The 14370-nt window shown below is 40.5% G+C and overlaps 1 protein-coding gene across 7 annotated transcripts in view; it reads left to right on the top strand.

The window, feature by feature from the left end:
• Positions 1–3551, top strand: part of ARHGEF33 (Rho guanine nucleotide exchange factor 33) — a 192395-nt gene extending 188844 nt beyond the window's left edge. For 6 of the 7 annotated variants that reach the window (XM_077282987.1, XM_077282982.1, XM_077282981.1 and 3 more), the window contains one exon: positions 535–3551. In XM_077282987.1, coding sequence (XP_077139102.1) covers positions 535–664 — 130 coding nt within the window. In that variant the 3' untranslated portion in view covers positions 665–3551. Of the gene's footprint in view, positions 1–527 lie in introns of all 7 variants that reach the window. The other variant, XM_077282985.1, reaches the window with a different exon arrangement.
• The last annotated feature ends 10819 nt before the right edge of the window (positions 3552–14370 follow it).

Raw genomic sequence — 14370 nt, 5'->3', positions numbered from 1 at the left:
CAGAGTATCTAGATAAATGGGTTACTCAATGAATTATTTCTATGTCCTTCCATAAAATAATTCACAAAATTATTAGTATATACAACAGAATCAATTATTTTAGCAGCTAAAACTGCATATGTATTTTTCTGAGTGGTTGATACGTTTTAATGGCTAACTGAAAAGATGGTAACAAATTGCAAGCTTTCCAGACTACTCAGATCTCTTCACCAGGCATAGACTAATACAAATTCTGAAAAATCACATATTTACGCACAACATAAGATTCTTCAGAATTTGTATTAGTCTATGCCTGATGAAGAGACCTGAGTAGTCTGGAAAGCTTGCAATTTGTTACCATCTTTTCAGTTAGCCATTAAAAGGTATCAACCACTGAGGACTCTCAATTCTAAACATTTTTCTATCTACTGGCTAACACAGTACTAAGATATATATCTTTCCTGTATGTATTTTTCTGTAATTTGCCAAATGGAATAATGATGGATTCTGATGAATTATATCAAACTGTATCTCTGCTATGTTCTGAGATTTTAGGTCCTCTGGACTAGAAAACAAAGAGAAGTTGAGTGAGAAGTCGTCCATAGACCAGTCTCCCACCAGGCAAGAGATCTTCAGAGTTCACTCTGCTTTGCTCAATGAGCTCGACCGTGGTACAGCCGTATAGTAGGACGTTGTACCTCCATACAGGAGATGTTGCTGCCAAACCACAATTTGGGGGCCAAAACAATCACTAGCTGTGTGTAGGAGCCTCAATCGTGGACACATAGGAACCCATTTTACATGTAAGCCCCATTTTTGCTCCATCCCTCTTCCTGCAACACAAGCCCTGACTGTAATCCCAACACAATACTGTATTTTGTGGATACCCGGTGCTCTTGACTACAAACTATTCCATATTGTAGTACTCACAGCAGATTATTTTCACACAAGGGCCACACCAGTTGCCAAAATGATGGCACAGATATGCCAATGTAGTTCCCTTACAGTAGTGTTGGCAAAATAGCACAAATATCAATCATTAACCATAAAATAGTGCCAGTCATATGATCTCTATAAGACAAGACATTCTTATCAGTAAAAGATGAGGACTAGGGAAAATCATCAAACATTTCAGGAAATTTTAACATGGTGGAGGGCGCTCAAAAGTTGTTTCCAAGCTGCATACAGATTCACTGGATCTGTAATCTGCTCCAACGATAATAATATCCCCAATACTATAACTGGCTCTCTACCTAAACAACAGTTGTATCACTGAAAATATCTACTCTTTTATTAAAGAATTATAACATAGCGAGTTTTTAATATAAAGCTTTTAATATATATATATTATTACTAAAGCTTTCAACCCTGGTCTCAAAGGGGACTTGCTTGTGTAGCTTTTTTAATATATAAAATACAATATTATTCATTACCATTATTTACTGGGTTCTCTAACTTAGTAGAAAATAATTAAATAACTAGCTGTTAGAGGGGTGTTCCCAAATGGGGCACCACTGGGACCCCATCTATCAGATAGCGATGACATAAATAATCTCGATGGAAAGAACACTTTAGGTTTTTCAGTTTTGCATTTTGCACATGTTGAAGAAGACCCTGATAAGTATGAGGAATAATAATTTCCAAGGTATAAAATGTATCCACCATTCCGATAATCTAAATAAGTCATATACCAATATATGAGAGGAAACTAACATATAATAATATGAAAAGGAAAAAAGATTTTTGAATTTATCATAATGCACCTGGCCCATATAGATATCTTTACATAGTATAGAGGCAGTTCTGATGGGTCTTTGGAGAAAGTTGGTCCCATCCCTTTCTATTTGTGTGACCGTATGTTCTTGATTTTTCATTATTAGCCTGCTATGTTTTATCCCTCTGCATTGGAATAACTCCAAACATATTCTTACATTGAAAGGATCCAGTCATGTTTATATAGACAAGTGTTTTATAAAGATGAAAACAAAATTAGGAGATACCGGCTATCACATTTCCATTACGACCATTACGTTACCAACTTCCATACTGGTTGAAGTAATCAGAGCCACCATTATAGGCAAAGTGTATAAAGTAATGTTTACCGGAGCAGTTCATGTAAGTGACCCATCTTGACGGCTTATCCAAGTATGTACGATACTTTTAGAAAGCTGTGGTACGTTGGCAGAAGAATGATAGGAGTATTTTTGGGGATTGTAAGGGGATTATGGAAAGTGAATAGTGAAAGTGAAGCAAGTACTGAGAGACAGACCTTTGGGGTGGATAGAAATTAAGGCAGGGGGTAAATAATAAACTGGAAGGTGGATAACAGTAAGTAAGATTTCTCAGACATCAAGGACTTTTTTAAAGAATGGTGGCTGAGGTGAAAGCTGCAAATTTGGTGTAGAAAATAAAGTAAAAAGTTGAAAATGTTATACTCTCACCTAAGGCTCCTTTCACATTGCGTTCTTGTACACACTCATTGGTCCCATTGAGGTTTGCGTCTAAACCCCCCGCAATACAGGATTCAGGCGTATGTGCCGACAGGGCCAGTGACTATAAAGGTGCAGACCGAGTCAACGTGGGCTCTATCATGCATCATTTTCAAGCGTGGAGGTGGACACTCAGACACAGTCTACTACTGGAGGAGGACACTCAGACACAGTCTACTACTAGAGGTGGATTCTCAGACACAGTCTACTACTGGAGGTGGACACTCAGACACAGTCTACTACTGGAGGTGGACACTCAGACACAGTCTACTACTGGAGGTGGATTCTCAGACACAGTCTACTACTGGAGGTGGACACTCAGACACAGTCTACTACTGGAGGTGGACACTCAGACACAGTCTACTACTGGAGGCGGGCACTCAGACACAGCGTACTACTGGAGGTTGACACTCGGACACAATCTACTACTGGAGGTGGACACTCAGACACAGTCTACTACTGAAGATGGACTCTCAGACACAGTCTACTACTGGAGATGGACAATCGGACACAATCTACTACTGGAGGTGGACACTCAGACACAGTCTACCACTGGAGGTGGGCACTCAGACATAGTTTACTACTGGAGGTGGACAATCAGACACAGTCTACCACATCCATGTGTCCGCTTCCTGTAGGCGTATATGGCTGAAAATGATGTATGACAGAGCACATGTTGACTCTGTCAGCACCATTATAGTCAATGGCCTCGTCGGCACATACGCCTGAATCCTGTATTGCGGGGGATTCGGACACAAAGCCTGATGGGAGTGTGGACAAGAACGCAATGTGACAGCACCCTAACAGTTTCAGAATGCCATAACCTATACATATTAGGATTAGGAAAAAATGGTCTGCTCTGTTTCTTTCCCAGTGTCTCGTGTTGCCACTTTATCCCATAAATGAGAGTGGTGCTGTTTGTGCAAAAAAGAAATATATAAATAAAGCAAACCCTTTTTTCTAAAAATGGACAAACCATTTATTAAATCTATGCATTTTCAGTATCGCAATTATTGTTAAATTTGCCTTTTTTCTTTCAATGTTTAACCTTTAAAAACCCTTGTAATAAATCTTTTAAGCTACAATCCATCTGACTGCGTGCTATAAATTATCAACATCTCTTATTTGCTTCTTTGGATCACTGCACAGTAACAGCGATATCTTTCAGCAGGTTTACATTATGTATGTATGTTATTCTGCATCATGGACAAACATGGCACTTTTCATTCAGTCTAAAATGAACTTAACCCAACATAAATAAAGCATAGCTCAGAACAGTAAAAGGTACACCAACAATAATAATAATTATAAAATAATATTTATTTATTTATTTATATAGCGCCATCATATTCCAGAGCACATTATAATTTATAGGGGGCATGAACAAACAAAATCAGAAAATTCATAATCCAATCAATGAGATTCAGGGCCATGCCTCTACGACCTTCCAATGGTCCGGCTACTATCTATTAGGGTATGTGCACACGTCCGGATTTCTTGCAGAAATTTCCTGAACAAAACCGGACATTTTCTGCAAGAAATCTGCATGCGTATTTCACGAGTTTTTTTCCGCTTTTTTGCGGATTTTTTGCGGATTTTTTTCGGAGGTTCTGGGATGCAATAATATAGTGGGAAATCCACAAAAAATCTACAAAATAATGAACATGCGTTTTTTTTCGCGGAGAAAAACACAACATATGCACAAAAATTGCGGAATGCATTCTAAATGATAGGATGCATATGTATGCGGATTTTAAGCGTTTTTATAACGAAAAAAAAATGTGAAAAAAATGTGAAAACTCCGGAAGAAATCCTGACATGCACACATAGCCTCAGGGTATATGTCTAAATTGATGATCTCCTGTGGATGAGATTTCAGGGAAATTTGGAATATGGTGTAGGGGAATACGTTTTTACAGTGTTGGATAAATTGTGGCAAAACAAGTTTTACCCAATGTACATTATACTATAATTTGCATTTAAATTTGTTTTCTAGTTTAACTTTTTAAAAGCACATTTGCATCATAGAAAGTGGCGAAATCAGTGGGAGGATCCCCCACTTATCTAAAGAATGAAATGATTGATTATGTTTGAGTGGAGAAAGCAGTTAAAAGGGGTATTCCCATCTCCAAGATCATATCCCAATATGTAGTAGGTGTAATAATAATAATATTAGTAAATACCTCCAATTAGAAATGTAGTATAGCTTTTCTGATTCCTTATGCTCTTTTCTCATGTGCTGGCATTGCAGGACCTTAGGTATCCATTTTTATGACCACTGATGTAGTGAGAGTTAGGTAAAATGTGCAGAATTGCAATGCTTTTCAAGATCTGACTATGCAGGATAAGACTCAACTTGGCCTAGTTTATGTACAGTGGATATAAAAAGTATAAAATGCCAGGTTTTTGTTGTCTAAAAAAGTCACAACAAGAAGAAGAATTTCAGAACTTTTTACACCTTTAATGTCAGCCATAGTTTACACTAAGTATAAGTACTAGTACCGTATATTTGATTGATACTTTAATATAATTTATTGATTTTTGCAGCACACAGCTTTTGTTTTGTTTTCAATGTGGCTATGTTTCTACTTATATGATTGGTTCATACCCATTTAAATAGTTTTCACATGATTCCATTTCATATCCTATGACTAAATGCGTCAGGTTTTAAGATGTAATTTTGGATCCTGTGTTATTTAAATAAAGTCTACTTTTATTGTTGGGTGGTCGTGCCGGACTTCCTTCTCATTATCAGCTGTACCTCACCAGCAGTATCGGCACCCATCACTCAGACTTCAGCCGTGGCATATAAACTGCACAGCATGGTCTGCTCTACCCCCTTTTTCCGATTTACATAGTTTCTCATATTTTGGACTAATTTATTGATAAATACTGAAAAACTTAAATCATTTTGAGGGGGAAAATAAAAATAACAAAACTAAAATAAATAGGTTGCTTAACTGTGACCGCTCTCTTATAATTAAACTCATGTTAAATAATAGTCAGTGCACAGCTGCCATCATCTACACTGTTGTTGATTAACTCAATATAAAGGTTAGTTGTTCTAGTAGGATTTTTCTGGAATTTTCTTAGTTGCATTTTACAGTAAAAGCCATGGTCTGTAAACAGCTTACAACACAGCAAAGGCATCTCATTGTTGAAAGTTATCATTCAGGTGAAGGGTACATAAGCATTTCCAAGGCATTAGATATACCATGGAACAGTGTGAACATGGTCATCAAGAAATGGCTTACATTTGGTACACCAGTGACATTATCTGGAACTGGACGCCCCTCAAAAATTGATGAAAAGTCAATAAGTACACAGGAGATGACCTTACAATCTAATAGGTTTGGAACACTACTACAAGATAGAGTGGACAAAGATTGCCAGTTCTAGATGTTCCATGCCTATAGACTCCTACCCAAAAATACTGAATGCTGTCATAAATTCAAGAGTCACCTCAACAAAGTATTACAGGGTGGATACACCTAAATAAAATGGGAATGGTTGGTGATATCAACTTCCTGTTTGTGGCACATTAGTATATGGGAGGGGAAAAACTTTTCAAGATGGGTGGTGACCATGGTGGCCATTTTGAAGTCAGACATTTTGAATCCAACTTTATTTTTTCCAATGGGAAGAGGGTCATGTGACACATCAAACTTATTGAGAATTTCACAAGAAAAACAATGGTGTGCTTGGTTTTAATGTAACTGTATTCTTTCATGAGTTATTTACAAGTTTATGACAACTTACAAAATGTGTTCAAAGTGCTGCCCATTGTGTTGGATTGTCAATGCAACCCTCTTCTCCCACTCTTGACACACTGATAGCAACACCGTAGAAGAAATGCTAGCACAGGCTTCCAGTATCCGTTGTTTCAGATGCTGCACATCTCGCATCCTCACAGCATAGACAATTGACCCCAAAGATAAAAAATCGAAGGGGATCAGATTAGGAGAACAGTAGTAACCATAACCAACACAGAAATACATCAATAAAGATGAATATACAGAGTACATAGAACTACTTGAACTTTTTAAAACATGAATCCATTCATAACAGTAAATCCAAATGTGCATTGTAATGCCAAATGAACCATTTTATAATACAAAATAATTGAAGAAAAGAAATAATAAAGGGGGGAGGAAATGGTAGGTAGTCAGACAAAGAGTCTTGGATCCAAGGGCTTAGCTTTCTAGACAAGGGCCCGATATTCATCAGAAGTTACAAATTCCATTCAGTAAAACCAAGTTTTGTAGAAGCGGTCATATGAATTACTAGCTGTAGAAGTCCGAGGTTCCATCAGCATTACCTTATTCATTTTAGAAAACCACAGGGAGACCGTTGGAGTGGATTTCTTTTACCAAAGCAAAGGGTTGCAGTAGCAATTAGGTGCTTTATATTAGAATGCTTATAGATTTTCAGAGGAATGTCACAGTGATGGAGAAGGAGGACAGCTGGCTTAAAGTCCAATTTCAGATTAGTAATCCTAAATATCACTTGTTGCACTTTGTCCCCAGAACGGATGCAGACGTCTACAAGACCAGAATATATGTAGCATGTCCCCTTTCTCCTCCCGACATCTCCAACACATGAGATTGGCATCTGGGAAGATGGAGTGTAGGCGAGTTGGGACACTATACCACCCGACAGCAGTTTATGTCCGGCTTTATGGAAACAAGAACAAATGGATGTTTTGTGTGTTATTGCAAAATCTGTCTCCATTGATCCTTAGATACGGATATGCCCAGGTCACCCTTCCATTGAGTTTGAAATGGGATGACGAGTTGGTCGGGGGGTTCAATCAATAAAGAATATGAGAATAAGTTATGTCTTAGAGGTCCCATGCCCACACACTCTGTTTCAAAGGTCATTTTATCATGATTATAGAACGGTCTCGGGGTGAGTGAAATAAATGAGAAAGTTGACCAACTCTCCAGATTCCTGAGGGGGATGCTGCAGTGATGCTGAGAAATTGTAACTTTGAGGACTTGTTTTGTCTAGCTCCAAAATGAGATATTCTGAAATAGCCTCTAATTAAACAGGTACGAAACACGTTGTCATCTAATCCTGGGGAAAGAGGGGATTACCCAGAATAGGGGACTATTGCGGTATAATATATCAGAGAACAAAAGGAAGGGTGCAGCAGGTGAGTGTAGCTCCAATCGCAGGATGTATTTTAACTGATTTAACCAAAGTCAAGTCCAGCCAGGGAGTAGCAATCAGAGGAATATTGGTGAAAGTTTGTTCAATCCCAACCAAGGCCTCTGCGCCCACCATTCCAAGATTCTTAGAAGGTGAGAGGCGATATAGTAGGAACTGAAATCGGACAGGGCTATACTGCCTGAGGATTCGGGTGATATTAAACAGCTCTTCTGATCAGATGTGGCTTCCGCGACCATATAAACTTTGTACTGCTGCAAGTCTCCCGAATAAGGACAAGGGATCCACAACCGGGGGAGCGGGGCTCGTATTACATGCAAGATCCAAGGGAGAATGTTCATCTTTAAAGTTGCGCTTCTGCCACACCATTTAAAAGCATTCCTTGTTCACCTTGAGCAGTTCTCCTGTACTGACTGAATTAAGAAAATTGAGCCAGCATGTCAGGTTTACATCTTTCTGAAACAAGATTCAAGGCTGAATTAGCCTATTTTAAACTGAATGCAGTTTTCAAGGGCGCTATAGTAAAGGAAGGAATGTTAATGTTCGTGGCCTCTGATTTGGAGAAGTTGATTTTGAAATTAGATAGGCTGTTGTATAAGTGGAATACTGTCATTAAATTTTAAAGTGTGATAGCTGGGTTGGATATGAAGAAAAGTAAGTAATCTGTTTAAGCCGGAATCGTGTTTGGAGAATGCCGGATACAGAGGCCCGTAATGTTAGTGTTGGACCGGATCCTCCTAAGGAAGTGCTCCAGTGTTAGTAAAAAAATTAAAGTGGATAAAGGGTAACCTTGTCGTTTACCATTGCATATAGTAAAGTCCTGAGATAGAAACACATCAACCTTGACTCTAGCATTAGTTTTGAGTATAAGATCCAATGTAACATACTATGTTTTAATCCCAGGATATATAATGTATCATTCATGAAAGACAAGTTTATCCTGTCAAAAGCCTTTTCTGCGTCAGTAGATAAGATCATGAGGGGCTGGGACTTCACTCTGGCTCTATGTATGAGATTTAATGTCTTGGTTGTATTGTCTCTAGCCTCACTACCTCTCGTAAACCCCACCTGATATGGGTGAATAGTATCAGTTAAAAGAGGGGCCAATCTGGACGCAATCATTTTTGCTAATAATTTAATGTCTACATTAAGAAGTGGTGGTCTTCCTTTATTGGATATTCTCCTTTATTGGATGCTGCCCTTCCCGTGGTTGTTCCTTCCTGGAGAAAGGCCTGGCTATTCATTGCTTGCGTTGAGAAACACGTGATGGTGTCTCCGCAGCTTACTTTACATACATTAAGAAGTGAGATGCGTCTGCAACTTGTACAAAGGGATGGATCTTTCCCCTCTTTATGAATGACTGATGAATGAATTGTCGAGTAGTCTCCTGGAAATGAGGAGCCCTGAGTCATTGCATTGAAATTAGAGATAAGGTGGGGAGCAAGAAATACCACAAAACTATTTAGAATAAGGAAAGGAAAGCCCATCTGGGACCAAAGCTTTCCCTGATTTGGATTCTTTTACGGCTGCCCGTAATTGTGAGGGACATAGCGCATGGTCCAGAATGTGAGGGACATAGGTGTTATTTCTCTGTTCTCTCAAGGGCAGCGCTAGTGACTTGCCACTTTTGTTAGCATGTTCATAATAATGACGGCATTTGGTAAAATCGGCTTTCACTTTGTGTAAGAATAAAGAGCGGAGGGCTTCCTGTTTAGTTATAAGGACCTTCCTCAGGCACCCTCAGAAGAGATGTGTTTATGTAGACTTTCCAGGTCACTATTCTTCTCCAGCAGATAGGTAATCTCATGGGTGCGTTCTCGTTTCACCCGCATCCCATGTTTAATAAGTACCACCCTAACCACACACTTGTCTGTTTCCCCAATGGATTTGACCTTGAAATATGTGTCAATAGATTTCTGGAGGTCGGACTTCACAATGCGTTCATCGAGAAGAGACGAGCTAGTGGCATTGCTTGGGTCTAAAGATAGAAAATGTAATCGAAACACTAACAAGGGCGTGATCCGAGAAGAAGATACTGTCCATAGAGGTCCTTTGGAGTAGAGTAATGTCTTGATGTTTTAGTAAAAAGTAGTCTATTCTCGTATAAGCAGCGTTGGAATAGAAGGAGAAATCCCTGTCTGCAGGGTGGAGCAAACACCAAGTATCAGTTGATGCTCTTGCAGGCATTTTAAAATGTGTTTTTGTGTGGGACGTGAAGGAAGATCTCTTGGAGTTGTCCATAGATGGGTCAAAGGCTGTGTTAAAATCCCCCTAAGATCATCGTTTATTGGTCTAAGAATGTGTAGAGCTCTTTATCTTTCCCTAAATTGGGTAGCTATAAGGAGGAAAATGTAATTGTGTTGGAGGCTATGGAACTCTTCACCATAAGCTGACATCCTTCTCCATCAGTGAGAAACACAGCAAATTCCCAAGGCACCAAGGTTAATAATGAGTCAATTGCTTGCTGATAAGAGGTTTCAAGTCTCTGCACTAGGGAGTCAATATCTTGTTTTGTTGGTAAAGAATGTATGAGTTCCCGCAACATCTAGACATTTGAAATCAATGGAGAGGATAGCGCCTCTGTGTGTGCTGTCATGTGGGATAGCGAACTTGTCTGTACTGGCGGAGGTGCGTCCCATCTTTTTGTTTTCAACGTGATAGGAAGTGATATACCGAGAAGGAGGAGAGGGGCTATCTTCCATGTAGGTATTGGTCAAAGTTTTGAGAGGGTTTTCCTGGGTGCACTTAGAAGTCCCGTGTAAAGGGATCGACAAGTTAGGCATTGGTGCCACTTTAGTCAAAAAAGGGTATGCTGTTTTGGGGGCCACCGGTGTAAAGATCCGCCCAATAGTGTTGTTCCGTAAGTGTGAAAGCAAAAGTAGACTTAATAAGGAAAATCTGTATGCTCAGTTGATGGTGTAGTTATGTTAGGAAGACAGTAGATGGCGGTTGGACACTGCAATAGGATTTGTAATAGGATTTAATGCCTACAGTGACAGAATAAGGCTAGGTTCACATTAGTGTATTTGTGCGCAGCATATCATCTGCATGTGCAAACGCAGCCAAAACGCATTTAAATGCATGCTTACACTGCATTTTTTATCCGCATCAGCTTACGCATCATGAAAAAAAAAAAAAAAAAAAATGCTGCGTGTGCATGTGTTTTTTGCGTGAGTTTGCATTGTTTATGCACATGCGTTCGATATTTCCAGGAGGGCATGTCTCAATGGGTGTGTTCTTGGACATGTGCAGTCCGCAGTACGCAAGCGTATCGAAAGCATGCGTACTCATCTCCTTGCCTATCAATGCATTCCCATAGACAGTAATGCATTGTTTTGATGCACTCATCCGCATGCACATGCCTGCGCATATTTTACGAGACAAAAAATGCAACATGTTGCGTTCGACGGGCGTGACGAACCAACGCATGCGGACGTATCCGCACACAAACATGCCAACGCTTGTCCCTGCGTACACAATGTTAAATATAGGTACGCAAGACGTATGCTGATCTATGCAGATCTGTATGTGGGCATACTCTGCGCACAGATACGCTAATGTGAACCCGGCCTAACCCAGGACTTTGTGAAGTTTTCCTTCCCAGGTTTACATCACTTGTAGCTGTACAGTGCAGATTATGTCCTCCTGGGTAGAAAAGGACCTCTCGGAGATTGCAGGGTCTGCTATCAGGTAACAGGATCCACGGTTGACTCACTATCAAGCCAGGGAGAAGGAATCTCGCAGGCCAGGGACGCGTCTTTTGTTTTAATTTTTATTTTTCCACCTGAAAACTTTTTAGTTTATTTTTCTTTTGAATTGTACAGATAATAGCTGATATTAAAGGTGTGATGTTTGGTGTGATTTGTTACATGACAAAAACCTGGCATTTTAACAGCAGTGTGTAGACTTTTTATGTCCAATGTAATTAATGGTTGCAAGTTTTTACTACTCACTTGTTTCCTAAAGGGAAAAGCTGAAGTGTCCAGGAAATTATGCAGAAGGAAACCGAGCTCCTCATATTGGCTGTTCCATCGCGTAAATGTTTTGTTTTTGGACCAGACAAGAATTACGCAAAGAAAAAAAAAAAGCGCTGAAAGTCATCTTCGTTACATCCAAATTACAGTAGGGATTTTGCTTTAAATTTCAAGTATTGAGTTGCAGTACCATTTTTGTGATGTGTTTGTGTAAGGTTAAAAATCTAATACAAAGTTTCAAATCCCCGCCATATAAGTAGGGTTGAACAATAAAATTGTGGCAGCCGAATGGGAGATATTTCTAAATCCTGTTTTATTATTTGGTTTGAAGTTTGAGCGCGATTTAGTAAGGTCCTAATCAGCATCCCTATAAATGTAGCTTTCCTTCAAGCTGGATGGAACAAGAGTTTGTTCATACATGAAAATGTTCAACTTTAGATTGTAAAGATAAAACAGGATGATACCGCGCTAAAGGGATATAACTTGGCTGAGAAATCTATATACAAATGAGTGGAGTATATAAAAGTTACCCCTATTAATAAACTCCCCGCTGAGTACCTGCTACATATGATGGAAGAGTTGAAGGGTGACTGCACTATGGTAAATAATAAGCTGAGCACAACGTGGTACAAAAGATTTTGGCACTAACCAGTGTGAGTCTGACTCACCGAGATCTGATGTTGGTCGTAGTGCAGGAGGTACCAGGGATCCGGGCTCCCAGACAGTGGGTCCGGCACTTGAGACGCTGCTCCTGGGGAACAAGTGCTGGGCGAGGAGGCCAGCGCCAGGTGACAGCAGCTGAACAGGAAGGCGGTGTGTCATCTCATTCCCATTACAGCCGTATCCGCAACTCCAGATATCCTATTTCATCAGTTTCACTACTTGTACCACCATACAGATAATTGCTTTGACAAAGGCCGAATGTGGCCGAAACATTGGCTCACTCTATGTCTGGTCAAGTGAAGTTGTTTTTCAACAATAAAATTAAATTTTTTGGCAATTGACCTTCTATGTCCTCGGATTGATCTATTTAAGTACTCTATTTTTTCTGAGGACTAAATAAGACTTGTGACTGCGATCCCCTTGATCTACAACTTTAGATTGTGTCACAGATTTGTGGCAAATTCACATAAAAATCTGCTTGTGCTATGTATGGTGTTTTAGGGAATTATAATTGTGTAGAATTCGCAGGACCGCAGGATGCAGTGACGGACGGGAGGCAGAGCAAGGGTTTACGGGTTTATTTACAGGGGAATACTCCACGCAGGGAGGTAAAGAGTTAAATAGTATGAATGGCAAAGTGAAGTGCAACGGTACAAATAAAGACACTCCGGTAGCAAGCGTATCAGGAAGTCCTAACACTGCAGCTCCTGCTGCGAACTCAATAACGCCGGAAACGGCGGGCACAGTGCCCTTTCCAGGATGGTACTGTAGTCGTTGTTCTGTCTTCTGGCGGCAGTGGTTAGTCTCCGGTACCTTCAGGACAGTAGATAGTCAGGACAACTATTCTCTGCCCACGTCAAGGCGCAAGTGTCAGTCCTGTGTGTGGTCTCTCTTGGGGCAGCGCATGTGCGGTACTCACAGTCACGTAGTGTACGGCACCTGGTTCTCTCTGGCAGTCACTGGCCACACACCGCACGTCCCGCTCTCCCTGGTCCCCGCTGTTGGCGGCGGGCGATGCTGATCTGCTTGGCGGTGGTGCTCCCGGCTGGAGCACTACTCTCTGTGGCTTCTGCACCACCCGGCTTGGCTCTGCTCTGTGTGCACGACTCTACACGGCTCCGCCCTGTGTGGCTCTGCTCTGGATTACTGCTGGGCACACTGCTTCCCTCAGCACTGCAGTCTCTGCCCTTTTGGTTGACTGGAGCCCAGCCTGTTGCAGCGCCTATACTCTGTGTCGGGATGGGGAGCGGAGCACATCGCTCACCTGAGTACGCACTTCTCTGTCCTGGTGCCAAAACTCCCTTCGCGCGCTTTCTCTTTCTCATCTTCCGCCCCCCTCCGACAGAAGGAAGCCCCTCCGCCTCACTCAGGCTTCCCCCCAGGAACAGTGGATGCAGCCTCTCTAGTTCCAGACCCAGCACACAGGTTCCTGCTGCCTCGTCAACCCCCTTACAATTGTATATGGATTCTAACATATGTATTGAAAAGGTTGAAGTCTGTGGTAGAATCTGTAGCTGCTGCAGATTAACAATAATTTTAAATGTATGTCACTTTGACTTCCAGATTTTTTTTCTGCAGCAACTACAGATCTTTCTTTGTTGTCCACCAAATGTGTACAAACCTTTAAATTAGACCTGTCACCTGCTTTAAAGTAACCATTTTTTTCTCTTTTTAATGCTTCTACTCCCCTGTGAGTCTGATTTATTTTTTTCTATCCGCTATATGGTCCCAGAGATGTGGACTGTATTATTTAGTCACTCACGGTCTTTACCAAGGGGGTGTGGTTCATATAATTATCTGGGGGCATGTCTTAATATTGATCTGCATTATTACTCTGTGAGCAACGCCCCTTTGGTAAAGACCGTAAAAATTAGTACTAAATGAAAAGGCCCAAATCTCTGGAACCATACAAGGGAATTTAAAGAAAAAAAATCTGAATACTCGGTTGCAGCAGGAATAAAACAAGAGCAAGAACTTTTGACCTGGTGACAGGTCTTCTTTAAAATATAAAAAATCACATGCCATACGCATCATTAGTATAACATCCGATTTTTACAGATACATTACAATTCTGTAGCATAGGAAACTGAATGGTC

The sequence above is a fragment of the Ranitomeya variabilis genome, chromosome 2 (genome assembly GCF_051348905.1).
Source record: "Ranitomeya variabilis isolate aRanVar5 chromosome 2, aRanVar5.hap1, whole genome shotgun sequence".
Classification (NCBI taxonomy): Eukaryota; Metazoa; Chordata; class Amphibia; order Anura; family Dendrobatidae; genus Ranitomeya; species Ranitomeya variabilis.
The sequence above is the reverse complement of the archived record's forward strand: the minus strand, read 5'-3'. Positions and strand labels throughout refer to the sequence as shown.